Source organism: Equus caballus, chromosome 22 (genome assembly GCF_041296265.1).
Source record: "Equus caballus isolate H_3958 breed thoroughbred chromosome 22, TB-T2T, whole genome shotgun sequence".
NCBI classification, from domain to species: domain Eukaryota; kingdom Metazoa; phylum Chordata; class Mammalia; order Perissodactyla; family Equidae; genus Equus; species Equus caballus.
This window is the reverse complement of record NC_091705.1, coordinates 29,061,590-29,075,629: the sequence shown is the minus strand read 5'-3', so window position 1 is coordinate 29,075,629 and position 14,040 is coordinate 29,061,590. Positions and strand designations below refer to the sequence as shown.

General features: G+C 41.7%; 1 protein-coding gene across 3 annotated transcripts in view; it reads right to left on the bottom strand.

The window, feature by feature from the left end:
• The window catches only part of CTNNBL1 (catenin beta like 1), a 163,411-nt gene that overhangs the window by 108,122 nt on the left and 41,249 nt on the right, over positions 1-14,040 (bottom strand). For all 3 annotated transcript variants that reach the window (XM_005604625.4, XM_070247722.1, XM_023626540.2), the window contains exons 4-5: positions 12,329-12,468; positions 3,251-3,348 (exon numbers count right to left, since the gene is read on the bottom strand). In XM_005604625.4, the coding sequence (XP_005604682.1) occupies positions 3,251-3,348; positions 12,329-12,468 (238 nt within the window). The remainder of the gene's footprint in view (positions 1-3,250; positions 3,349-12,328; positions 12,469-14,040) is intronic.

Genomic DNA, 14,040 nt, shown 5'->3' with positions numbered 1-14,040 from the left:
TGAGTATTTGTTCAAAAATTTTTTTGAACATTTGCCGAAATGAAAAAAGATATATTCACAAACATTTGACTGTGTGGCAGATGATACCATTTTAACTCGACATTTACTAAGCACTTAAGATGTGCCAGGCATCATACCTTTGTGAAGATAATGGCCAACATTTACTGGATGTTTACTCTGTGCCAGACACTGTTCTAAAGATTTATTAAATATCTCATTTATTCCTCACCTCAGCCCTATACAATAGGCACTACTATTATCCCCATTTTACAGGAGAAGAAACTGAGTACAGAGAGGTTAGGTAACTTCCCAAGGACACACAGCTGGTAAGCGACAGAGCCAACACTTGGGCCACTCCCCTGACAAGGATCACATCTCAGGAAAGACAAACGTATAAACAGATGTCTATAAGCCAATGTGACAAGTGCCAGAATATACAAAGTGCTAGAGGAACACAAATTCTGCTGAGATATGAGTCTGAAAAAAACTCAGAAGAGATAAGGTTGAAGTCAGGCTTTAAAGGATGCGCAGCAGTATTCCAGGTAGCCCAGGACTTCTTGCCAAGCTGAAGGCAGATGTGAGCAAAGGCATGGGACTGCGAAGCACACGGCAAGTTTTGGGCCTAGAAAGCAGAAAAATGGCTGTAATCTAATCCCGACTCTCAGGGAGTCAGAAGTCATCTTTGGATAGATCTGCCAGGGAACTGCCGTCAAGGCAACAGACGCTTTGCCTTGCGTTCACTACTCTTCAGAAGAGTCTATTTTCCAGGCTCCCAAATCAACTTGTTACAAAGCACAAATATTCACCTTTCACATCAGTAACAGCAGTGGATGTGAAACAAATTTTAAACCGCAAAGATCCCTGAGAATGCCAGGACAGCACTCTCTTCCCACAAATGTGCTTTTCTATTGCTTAGGACTTCCACTTGGGAAACAGACCAAGGCAATAACTGCAGACTGCACACCGCAATCCATCCTGCAACATGGCCTCTAGCCTCTGCTCACGCAATTCCAGGCCTCTGATATTGGCCCCAAATTACAACTACGAAGACAACTCAACCCTTGTATTATGAAAATACTTATCAAACTTCTTGAATGCAGCACAAGAGTAGGAAAAAAATAAATGGAAGGCCACCCACTGGTTCTGCTCTCTGATATTTACTGATGGCTTCTGACCGGCTGCAGACAAGCAAATAATACATGAGAGTCTAGGAATGCTCGATTGTTTGTGACTCACATCGGCCCCACCAGTATAAAGCTGTAAGAGTCGAAATCCTAAAATAATATAGTAAAAAAAACCCTACACAAAATACACAAAAAGCCCTGTATAGAAGCTACCTAATGGCTCCCCAGACTGAGGAAGAACTGCCTCTTCCCAAACAAACAAGAAAATCTGCAAGATCCAGCTTTTGTTGGTGGGCTTGGCAACACAGCAAACACAAAGGGGGCTTCTGTGTAAACTGCTGTTTCTGGGTACGTTTTACAGGCAGCAGCCAGGCTAGCTGTTTCTCTCATCTCCTCTATTCACACAGACGAAGGATGGTAATTAAAATCAGCCAAGGGACCAGGCAGGACGGCTCATTCAGGGCCTCTGTAATTAACCTCCGGAAGGTAAGACTGCACAAATGACACTATAGGGACACAGGGAAGGAGCAAGTGCCACAGCCTTTCTTCAGATGCTCCTCAAAACAAAAGGACACCCCAGTATCATCCTTTTCTTTCTGCACAGTGGTTCAAAGGAAAAATAAAGGTCCTGAATTCTACAAAAATGACAGTTCGCTCTAGGAAGGAGCTTGAAAGAAAAATGGCAATAGAAATTTTCATCATTTCAGTCACAAATGGCCCTCTGCTGGACTCCAGCCTCACTCTCTGTAAGAGACAGTTCTTCATACCCAGTGGGTTCACAACCCCTTCATTCACACCAAATGCCAGCAGCGAGCATGGCACACAGGAAATTTCTAGTGTCAAGAATCTTGAGAGAGAGGAGGGTGAAGAGGGGGTGGGCAGAATAGCAATGGGGTGTCAGAACCATTTGGAGGCCCAGTCCTGGCCACTCGGATCCAGCAGGTCTCGGATGGGGCCAGAAAGCAGCCACACAAGCAGTCCAGGTGCTTCTCCAACAGTGGATGCAGCCATCTTTGATGAACTCTACAAACTGCCTCAAAACCAGCTACCAGAATATTCCTACCAGAGAGAAAAGACCAGACGACAGACAGGAAGAAAAATCAACAGAGCCCTAGGAGGGAGATAGCGTGGTGGGTGGACAGAGCTCCAGAGGAGACGTCAGGTTAAGAGGCTGGACTAGACTCACTCCTGCCACTGGCCAGCTTGGGTGCCTTGTCAGTCTTGGAGCCATGTCTGATCACTCACGAGAGCAGGAAGCTGATGTGGAGGCACCCGACTGCGGCAGGAACCAGAACACGCAGGCTCCAATCTCAGCAGCACGGTCCTGCTGAGTGACTCGGCGGAAGGCTTCACTCTGCCTCTGGGTTTCCTCACGCGCAAAGCAAGGCGATGGGACTAGATCGGTTCCCCTCACATGTAACTGCTTTGGATTGGCTGCCGCCTAGAACACTAGTTGCGGAAGACTCTGAGCCCTTGCCTCGGCTCCACAGAAGGAGTATAGGAATGTAGAAATCAACCGGCCCTGGCTTCTACAGGCAAGAGCGGCAGCTTTGGCCTGGTTGAGTTAGAAGGTTTGTTTTCGCTTTTAATGTTCTCTGGTTCCCTATCTGTAAAATAAGTAATAATGAAAGCTGTCCTCACTAGCGCTTGAGATTATAAGGCCCAGAGGAGAAAAGAAACATCGGTGAAAACTTTGTAAAAAGGTCAATAAACATAGTTGTGGGCCGGGGAACGGGAACATGGAGTCGAAGGGAACACAGGTTCAAATCCCAGCTGTTGACCATGGGCAAGTTGTTTTGCCTCTCTAAGCCTCGGCTTCCTAGCTGTAAATGAGAATAATAGCAATAATACCCATCTGAGAGGCTATGGTGAGGATTAAAGTGAAAAGAATGAGAAAAGGCCTGCCTGCAGCAGACACTTAATAAATGCTAGGCCTCCACAGTCCCCTCCCTAACCAGTTCCAAAGAATACAGTACCCCACAACTGCATTTCTACTTACTCTCCTCCTTCAGTCCAGCCTCGCCACAGAGCTGATACCCACTCGATGCCACTCAGAGAGACAATGGCGTTGATGATGTCAACACCACACACACATCTGCAAAACCCCAGAGGGATGTGCAACTTACCAGAGCATCGATGAGTACTTCTGCTCCCTCTTCACTCTCATGGAGGGTGTCTATGTCTGTTAATTCCTGAAGCAAATCAACCACAGCTATGGACACATGTGAAAAACGTTAAGGGTATTATGTACATACTGAAATCTTACCAACATTTTATTAAAATCTTTGGTTCCCTTCCATGTCCTTGTCATGTGCTTTATCACCATTTACCTTTAATACACTGTGGTTGTATTAACATCTTTTCAACAAGGTTCTACTCACAGTGGGTGTTCAATAAATGTTGTTAACTGACTCAGTGTCTTTCCTTATGGTGCCTTCCTTGCAACTTACATCATAGGTTCACCGCATTTTCATAAGTTTTGAAATTTCAAATAGATTGCTTGGGAGGTCACTTTTCCAGTGAGAAACAGGCCAACATCCTTAACCTTATCTCATAATTTAAATTCTTAGAACTTGGTATAATCTTAACCACCTTGTACAGTTCACCTTCAAAGGCAGGAATAATTTCTGAGATGAGATGGCTGGCGTGCACCAAGGAGTCTTCACAGATCAGGGGATGACAAAATAGGTGTAAAATGTAGACGGAAGAATTTACACTGGTCTGCACTGGACCCCACCAACCCTCCTCCCCTCCAACACCAAGCTGCTCTGGACATAAAGACAAAAAGGAGAATTAAACACTAGGCAAAGATAGAAGAGGGAACTACAAGAGAAAGAAAACACGAAGGAGAGAGAAAAGGAGTTATGTCTGGAAACTAGAAGGCAAAACTAAATTAAGCTTCCCTTCCCTAAGCTTGGAAACTCACACACACACAAACACCTTGCTCCGTCAACCTGCATTTTTGAATGTCTACAACGAATAAAGCAGTATGACGGTGACAAAGGCAAATCCACTCTCGTTCTGAGCCTCAGTTTCCTCATCTATAAAATGAGGAAGTTAGATAATCAAAGACAAGAAAAAAATTGTACACCACAGGCAATTACCAACATATAACAAAGGAGGAATAGAGACAACACGAACTGCAGACGTCCTGAAAAAGGAGCGACCAAATTGAACTGGGAAATCAGGAACAATTTGCTAGAGGAAGACTGGTCAGAAAACAGGCAACTGAAAAGACGACAGCAGGGAGGCTAGAAAGCAAAACCACAGGAGTAAAAGCAGAGAGATCAGAATGCACAAAGTCATCTGAAGAGGAAAAGAAAGAGATTAGGGAGGGGAGGAGAAGAAATGGGAGAACAGGGTAGAGAGAAAATTATAACTCAAACTAGACAAAGAAAATAATATTTTGAAAGCCTAACCTAACAGCTGTATGCAGGACGCACTAACACACTGCGAGTGCAGGGGTGGGTGGGCAGATGGGAGGCAGGAGGAGAGGGTAGGTGAGGAGTGTGGGGGATGAAGGGAGCCAGCCTGACGGAGCAAGACCTCCTTCTGAAATACACACACACACACACACGAGTCCAGAAGTGAGATAACAAGGGTCAAAATCAGGGCAGTTTCACTGGAACTGGAAAGAAAAAATAAAAGGTACAGCAAATAGTAACAAGAATGATAGGACTCGCTAACTGCCAACTGATATTCCAGGTATTTTATGAACAACTTTTGCTGAAAGAGAAATTTGAAGGTTTGTTTTATTCATCTATAGCTGACCAGCTGACCATCACGAATAAGTCATTAAGCTTTCTGTCTTATTCTTTCACTCTTTAAAGTGATATTTACCCAAAGCATGGGAGAGCTGTAAAACTGATTGTGTATAAAGAGCTTACGGGTCTTTGGACAAACTCCTTCATGCTTACAGTCTTTATTACCAAAGTAACCAGACAGCTGTTGACACAAAAGACCAGGTATCATATCAACATACAATAAACCAAAATACATAAGGTGCTTGAATTAATTTAAAAAACAAAACAGGCTACCAAACTAGCCCCTAGAAGCCCTAGAGCAACACCTGACTGCTAGGAATCAGCAGTTCTCTCTAAAGACTGCGGCAGTCGCCATCATAACAACTACCATTTTTTAAAGTCATCACTATGCCAAGTGCTATGCTACTGAATTCTCACAACAGCATTATAAGTGTGATCCCCATTTTACAGGTAAGAATGCTAAAGCTCAGAGTGGTTAAGTAACTTACCTAAAAGTCACTGCAACAGTAAGGGAGAATGTTAGGTCCATCTGATTCCAAAAACAATACTTTTCCCATTACATTTCAGATGAATGCGATGGGGGAATACATACCAGGTTTAAACAGATTCAGGTAAATTCTAGCTATTGACCCTACTGTAATCAGGGAAAAGAACTGTCATTTATTTCCACCATAAATCATTAAAAGTCCCAGGAAAAAGAACAAAATGCTGACAACTCCCCCTCATTCTCCTCAGCTAAGAAACGCCCATATTTAATCTCTTGAAAAGTTCTTACATGAGATGTAAAAATGTTATCTATTCACATGCTTATTTAATATGCGTGACATTTCACCTACCCATCCACCCACCCACTCACTGTAGAATCAGATGTCTACAGGACAAGGATGTGAATCAGGCATGCAATAAGTACTATCATTACATCCCTTGAATTACACCATGCATGACTCAGTACTTACCAACTAGTATATGATGATTATTAATTAAACAATAGCTTCAAGAGACAGATGAAATATACGAAAGAACAACAAATGAAGAGGCAGAGGAAACTTAAGGACAGGGCTCATGTCATATTCATCTTTGCTTCATATCTTTGGTGAACTCAACTATCCCAAAATTGTCACTAGCCACGTGATCTTGCTCAAGCCCCTTTATTTCCTTCCAGCTTAGCATCCCCGTCCATAAAATGGTGGTGATGGTCTCTGCCCAACCTATCTCACTGAGTAGCCATAAGGAATAAACAAAGGTCAAGTAAGTGAAAGTACTGAGAAGATATGAAAGCACTATAATAAAGATTGTTAGTCAAGTCTTCCGACAGAATGGCCAAAGCCCTCACTGTTGCCTTCGTTTTTCCTAAAGCCTGTAAAATCTAAAATTTAAGCTAACAACAGCACGGTTCTCCCTTTCTGGGTCACAATGGGTTGGAAGATCTAATTTTAAATTTTAGCTATGCCACAGACATTCAGAGTGATCAGGTCTTTTTTCAGCCTCTCAGGTCTTATGGGCCAAGTAGCATATTTGTCTTTGATTAATCTTATACCATGCTCACAAATGTGTCATATTAACCCTAGGAACTTACAAAAAAAAAAACGAAAAGAAATTTTGACAATGGTGCTGGTTTTATATAGGACAGGATATATCCTAACTTTTACCAAGAAAAGTCATTTCTTATAATGTTCCAGGGGATATCTCCTTGCCTACTTTCCTGCCTCGGCTGAGAAGTCAGACAAGAAATCAGTTACCAGCTACCAGATCTCGTAAACATCTCCTCAATCCTACCATTAAATGATTTTTACATAAATTCCCAACTTTCACCAAATAACATTTTAGCAAGGCAGTAATGAGTCCATAATTGTAATCATCAACTCCTGGGTAATGTAACATGACCCACGAGACAGAGGTCATTTGAAGACCAGAAAGAGGAAAGAGAACCAAAACTAAAGACGGACAGACGAACTCTAAATCTTGATGAGAAAATTCAGCACGGTCTGCCACCCATCCAGCATTCCTTCGCAAGCAGACTCTAGGCATGGGTGATAGGTTTTTCCACAGTAGTTACAATTTAATTTCACAAGGTAAAAGGCTCTCCCATCCAAGTATAATAGGAAAACAGAGAGCCTGTCTCTCTGCGAATTACTAAAACACAGTTTTTGATAGCCTATTTTGTCATGTCAAGTAGAATGGCCACCCCACTCACTCCCTCTGTACCTGTCCACTACTGGGGCAATAAGCTAGTGTAATAAAAGGTGAAGTAGAAAAGACCAGCTGGGCATGAAATGGGCCATAACACAATGGCTCTTGGAAAAAGAGGGGTTATTTACTTCCATTTTTTGGCTCTGGATATTTGTTTTTTGGCCTGATCCCATGTAGAGTCTTGGTACAGAAATTGAACAAGAGTCTCCATGAGATGTGTCTATAAGGAACGAAGTTATTAAGAAAAATAGAGAAAGAGGAGCAAGATGTACTAAGCAGTTTGCTTTTCTAAAAGTCATTTCAAAAAGGCTTCCTTAAGAAAAATGAACCAGTGTAGATTCAGAGTATATAATCGAGTTAACAGAACAAATGTGCGGTTTTTTAAAAATCTTTTTCCTTTATTCTTAGACTAGGACAGTGATTAGATACAACTCAATTAATGCAGGTGAATTTCAAAACACAGACAAAACAGTTTTTTCCTTTTAAAACAGCTGGCACAGAGCTACCTAGAATAAACCTGGACTCTTAATTTTATCCCAATCCTAGATCAAACTAACATGAGGGAGAAAACACGCTCATTCAACAATTATTAAGTACCTACTAAATGCTAGTGGGCTGTATTATGCCACAGTGGAAATGTCCAAACCAAGTTACAACCACCCTAACCTTCTAGACATACGGAATTCACCTAAACCTCATAAACAGGATCAAAAGTTACATTAAGAGGCCCTTTTCCTAGACTGCCATTTTGGCACTTTTTTCTAATCTGACTTTCTTGAGAACATATTTAAATGGCTGAAAAAAATGAGTGGTTTATCAGTACAGATTATCAGGGAAATTAAGACTACCAATGAGAAAAAGAGTAAAAATTTTTGATGTAATGTTGATTGTGGAAATAATCAAGATGAGAATACCTCTTAGCAAAACAACAGCTCGACGTACCCAAGTCTTGTTGAACAGCACTTGCAGGAAACCACTGGAGCCATAGCCAACTCCCTCCCAGTCCAATGAGAAGAAAGGCCTTAGGAGGCTCAAACCCTTCCCAGCCCTATTCCTGCTTACTAACTCTGGGGCTCTACACAGGGCACCCCTGACTATTGTACACGTCCACCGGGATAACACGATGTGTCACAGTCAGCTGTTTCACTTTAGCCTTCTCAGACCCAAACTGCTCAAGTTCAATTGATCCCTGCTGGTCTAAAAAACTCTGTCTGCTCCTTATTTTCCAATTCCCACGTAATTCTTCACAAAATCCAACAGGACAACTTTGCAAGTCCTCCTGGCTCTCTAGGGTCTGAGAAAACTAAGCAGTAATGTAGAAAAAAAACAATGCTAACGACCACTTCCCGAAATTATCCCAGACAAAAAAGGGCTGTCCCATCAGCACCCATGATCTTCTTCTAACAAAACAAATTTCCCCTCCTGCATGTTAGTATGCAGCCACTGCACTGATGCCTTCAGTTAACATTACAATGAGACCTCATTCTCCTGAATCACAAATGGGTGGAGAGAAAGCAGATTTCGAATAAATTTGGTTTAGATTATTTGGTACTTTTAATTAAGAAATAGGACACTTAGCTAGGAAGCAGTAGTCATGATTTTTTTTTTTTAAATATCCTCTAAGTTTGTAGTGACTATGTAAGCATGTCAGCTTCCAGCATGTGATGAATGGCAATTTCCATTGCCAAGGCAGTGACTATGAAAATAAACTTGAAATGCACTCTAATCTCCACATCTTTCAAAAGCTTACCCATCTCCAATGCCCAATTCCCCAATAGCCCTCAAGCCAGAGATGACCCACACCTTCTCAGAACTCCAATGGCACTTCCTGAGGATAACACGCCATGGGCACTCCCCACACATAGTAATTTGACTGTTTTCGCTACCAACTGTAGTTATTATTTCTTGTTTCCCTAATAGTACCCAACAGGGCTTCTCACACAAAGGGGAAATCCAGTAAATGCTGTGATCTACCCCAAGGACTTTCGAAAGGATCCTGACTTGTCACTAAAATTGAGAATGCAGCAAATGACACACAAAAATAGGATACTTATGGATTGGTGCCATGGTGGGTTTTTTTTTCTTTTTGGTGGTGGCAGAATGGGCAATCTGCCAACATCTGAGGTTTTATCTTGCTCTTGTTCCTTTAGGCAAATTGAGTAAATTTGTCTTAAACCAGGCCACAAAAACTATTTGCTTAGCAATACCTTAAGAAAATATCTTTAAGTGTACCTTTGGTCTTATTTTTCTGTAGAAACACTCCAAAAGGTTCACCAAAAACGGGCCCTAAACATGTTTAAATGATTTACTTTAAAGGAAAATTTGTTTTAAAAAAGCACTATTTCTAAAAGGCAGCAGCTGTTGGATCCCACCTTGTGCTCCCTCCTAACGCGTTCAGAGAGACTCTTCAATGCTGAGTGAGGGATGTGCCCCTCCCTCTCTGTCCCTCACCCCCAGAGGTGCTCTTCACAGACCAGAATTCCACTCTGCAGCCAACTGATGGCTGGGCTGCAGCCTCTCGAGGGGGGAGATGAGGCACAGAAGCGCTGACAAGCCCTCAACAGCAGCAGTGATGCAAAGCGCCAGAATAAACTCTGGAGCTGCTTCTCATGGTTGAAAGGACGAGGCACAAGCTGTTTTCTCACATCCTCTGCCTCTTAAGGTTACAATAAACCAGCCTCTGAGCCAATTAAAATCCCTATAGTTCATGTTTTCTCAGAGAAGGACAAAGCGAAGATGACCTGTGTTTGCTGGGAACATAACCAGCCATGTATGGTCTTGGTTGATAAATGAAGAGTTAAAAAAGATTAAAAATTTAAGTCATGACTACTATGAAATTGTTTATTCATGGTAAGGTGTCTCGGGCAGTTACAGCTGTACAACAGTAAATTGTTAACAACCGTTTCCTGAAGAAAAATTTCCATTATAGATCACAGATAAGACAAGCAGCAGAGTGCAATGCTGCGGGGAGACCAACATTCCAACCGACAGAGGATAGGTTAGATGCGAGTCAAGAAGGCCTACCCTTCCCTGAAACCACTTTCAAGAAAATTGTACTTCAAGGAGGATGACATTTACCCTAACTGCTGCATCTAATTAAAATTAGGTAATTAAAAAAATTTCAAATGCACTTTAAATTTGACGTAGGGCACAATTAAAAATCAGATTTTAAAAAATATCATTAGGACAGTAGGGTGAAAGCTGGCATACAAGAGGGGAAAAAACCAGTTTAGCTCTCAGGAAACAGGAGGGAAATGGCAGTCTGAAAAAGTTATTATAAGCGGACTTGTTTTTTTCCTTTTTAAAGACCAGAATTTAACAACTTGGAACATCTGTGCCCTTGCCTGCCCCAAGTATGCCGACGCCAAACAGCACTTCTTGTGTCAGTCTTCTCCCCAGCAGGAACCAGCCTGGTGAATCAGCAGAATGTCAGTGTCTTTGGAAAGCTGCTACTATTATTTTGAGTTAGCAGGAATGGAAAAAACAATGAGAGCTTTGTTTCCAGAAACAAAACAGGTGATTCCTGGATTAATGCACAAGGTAACAAGTGACTATGCAACTCTGTCAGGGATGGAGTAAATCCTATAGGAAAAAACTCAAGATGCACTAGAAGGAACACTGAACTGGAAATCAGAGGCCTGGAGTGCCAGCCTCAACCTCAACAGTTAGCTGTCCAACATGTGGACCTCAGAATTAGCACTAAATAAATAAATGAGTCTTGGGCTAAGCCATCCCTAAGGTCTGTTAGGATTCTGAAAATCTATCATTCTGTAGGTGAACTTAAATGTGATGTCACAACCAGAACTTTTGGTTACTAACTTTGTGAGGAACAGTAGTACCTCGAATAGGGCTAATCATATGGTAGACACCCCACATAGGTGTACTGACTGACACTGCTTGAGCATCCAGTAGAGTCTACGGTTCCTCAGGGTCTAGCACAGTGCCTGGTACACAATAAGTGCTCAAAGTATGTCTACTGAATGAATTCATGAGTGCCTATACCGAGCTCACCCACAAACAAGTTAACTGACTACGGTTCTTGTACAACCCAGAACTCTGCAGTAAATGCTGGGGAGCACACTCATCAGTCTGGGGACTGACAGAGCGATTCTTGACACTGTCTAACATTACATAAAGTATCAGAAATGGCTTAAGATCACCCTTCAAGAAGCATGCATTAAAAGTATTCACTGATTTACTTCTATGAGAATTATTAGGCAGGAAAGAACCTAGTCAGACATGGTCTCAGGAGAGAGATTACCAGACAGATGAAAATAACATGAAGCAGCAGCAGATTCCCCATGAATATCACTCATGCAGACTAACTACATTTGTCTCTTTCCTTCGGAAATCTGGATTCAAACAGAACAACTATTGGAAGAGAATTTGCCCTAACGAACATAACCTCGACCACAGGCACATCAAAAACCTCTTGCACTGAAGCTGTTGCACATATGACAGCAAAGACAAAGTATAAAATGGTTTTGGAAGTCATGATTCAGACTCAGTTAAAAGTAACATTTACTACGTGCCTACTATATATCAAAAACTGCTTAGCACTTCAACAATCTCCTTTAATCCTCTTAACACTGAAAGGCAAAAGTTATTCTCTATACTTTTGCAAATGAGAATACTAAGGGCTGGGGGGGGGGGGGCACTAAATTTCACACAAGAAATGAAGCTGGCTGTCAAACCTAGATCATCTGTTTAGGTCTAATACTCATTCAACAAATATTAAAATGTTATTGTGCACCTAGCCTTTTTTAAAGAAATGGGAATATAGCAGTGGACAAAACAGATTAAAATTCCTGTCTTCCTGGACATTCCAATGTGCTTTCTACCATGATTCACTGCTTCTTCTAATCTCAACTCCACTGGGCCAGGTGTTAGCAGAATGATGTCTAGATCACCGGATTCAAATCATGTCTGGCCTTACCTCTAAAATGGGCCTCCAAATCAAGATCCTGAAAAATTAATGCTGTTAATGTATGAACAGATACATCATGATGAATTCCAGTACTAATAAGAGAAAACAGGACAATTAAGGATTGCTCAAGATTTGTTAATAGATAAAAAACAGATTTTCAAATGAGTAAAGAGCAGCATGTGTTTCAAGATGGGAGATAATTAGAATGGAAATAGAACACCAGACATGACAGCAGACATCAGCAGAGACAGAAAGGAGAAGAGAGTAAACAGCATTTCCCCACCATGTCAGCCTTCCTTCTAAGGATAGACCTGAAAGGATATCTGTATTATCGTGTCCAAGCAACCCAAGAAGAGACTGCACAGCATTCAGCTCCACCAGAAGGTGGTACAGGTCTGGCATGGTGGCCACCACATGCATCTCCTGAATGATGTCATTTAGGTCCAGCTCAGATTCCATAAACCTAGAGGAGGGGAAACAAGACAGCATCATTGAAAGGAAAGGGGTACTATCAGCATTGAGGAGCAAACAGCAACAGAATCCAGACAGAGAGACAATCTGTCAAAGTGTCTACAACAGACCAACTAAGAAGTACACTCATCCGAACATCACACTGTCACACAACTTCCTTGGGAAATCAATTTCCTCACTACAAAAATCAATCTTGAATTCAGATCTCATGACAGGGTTCCCCTTACTCGTGCAGTCACAAGTTGCCTTCTGGAGGCTCCTAAAGCATTCTGCAGCATTAAACCATCTGCCCAACAGTCCTACGGATTAGCTACCATGACCCCTTGGTGTGGCTATTCACTCTGTTGCCCTGAACATAGTTATCCTACTAATCCAAAACGGGTTTCTCTTACTTGCCACTTCAGATCAAGGGCCAATTATTCCCCTTACCCAAAGGAAGATACGGAGATGCTATGCCATCCAAATACCCGCCCCTCCTCTACACCTTTTCCAGTGAGCTGATTAGGAGGCAGATCCCAAAGTAAAGCAGCTCTAGTCTCCAGCATCCTGTAATCACCATCATTCCTTATATGGTATGATATTACTTCACTCACATTTCCACACCAGAGCCTTTCAACAAACCTACACCCAGGCACTAAGAAGAGAACTGCTTTGCATTCACCTCTGCACACCCTCCCCCAAGGGTTAACATATAAGAAATGTCCACTAAGCCTCTGATGAACGAGACAGGAAGGCTTGTTCTGAGAAGGAAATGAGCTAACCCATGTAAAGCAACTGAACAATACCTGAGAGAGTGACTGAGAGGAAGCAGTGGTTAGACAGACTCTGGGGCCAGACTGCCTGGGTTTGAAACTGACTTAGCTACTTAGCCTCTCTATGCTTGAGTTTCTTCATCTGTAAATGGGATAGTAATTACCCATCTCATAAGGCTACTGTAAGGAGTAAATGAATAAATACATAAAAAGCACTTAAAAAACACCTGGCAAATAAAAAGCACTATATGTTTGCTCTCATTTCTTCTACTACCGCTACCACTACTACTATTATGTTATTACGTCTATCTTCCCTTCTAGAATGTAAGCATCTTAAAGACAGGGATTACCTTCTCTATTTATCCCCATAAATCAGTTAAGGCCTGCTTAACTGAATTGAGGCCCCAAAGGAAAAAAAAACATAAGCAGGGGCTCTTGAAGTCATGTAGGATTCATCCAGACGTGGAGGGGTTGGGCACATTCCAGCTCTCCAGAAATCTGGATTCTGTAAGGAACAAAATCTGGAGACTAATTGTTTAAAACATGCCCATATTTTAGACAACATCTCTTACTATTGTTTTCTCCCATTAGTATTTTTAATAATAACATTTATATATATTTTTTCTGATTATATAATACCAATTTTTGTAGAAAACTGGGAAATGAAGGACAAGCCTTCAAAAAGTAAACAGAAATCACCCATAGTCTTATTAATCAGAAACAACCATTGATAATACTCTGGTATGTTTAAGTCATTTTTCTCAACTCATAGCCTTTTTCCCCACAAAAGTAGCCTACAAAGGATACAGGTC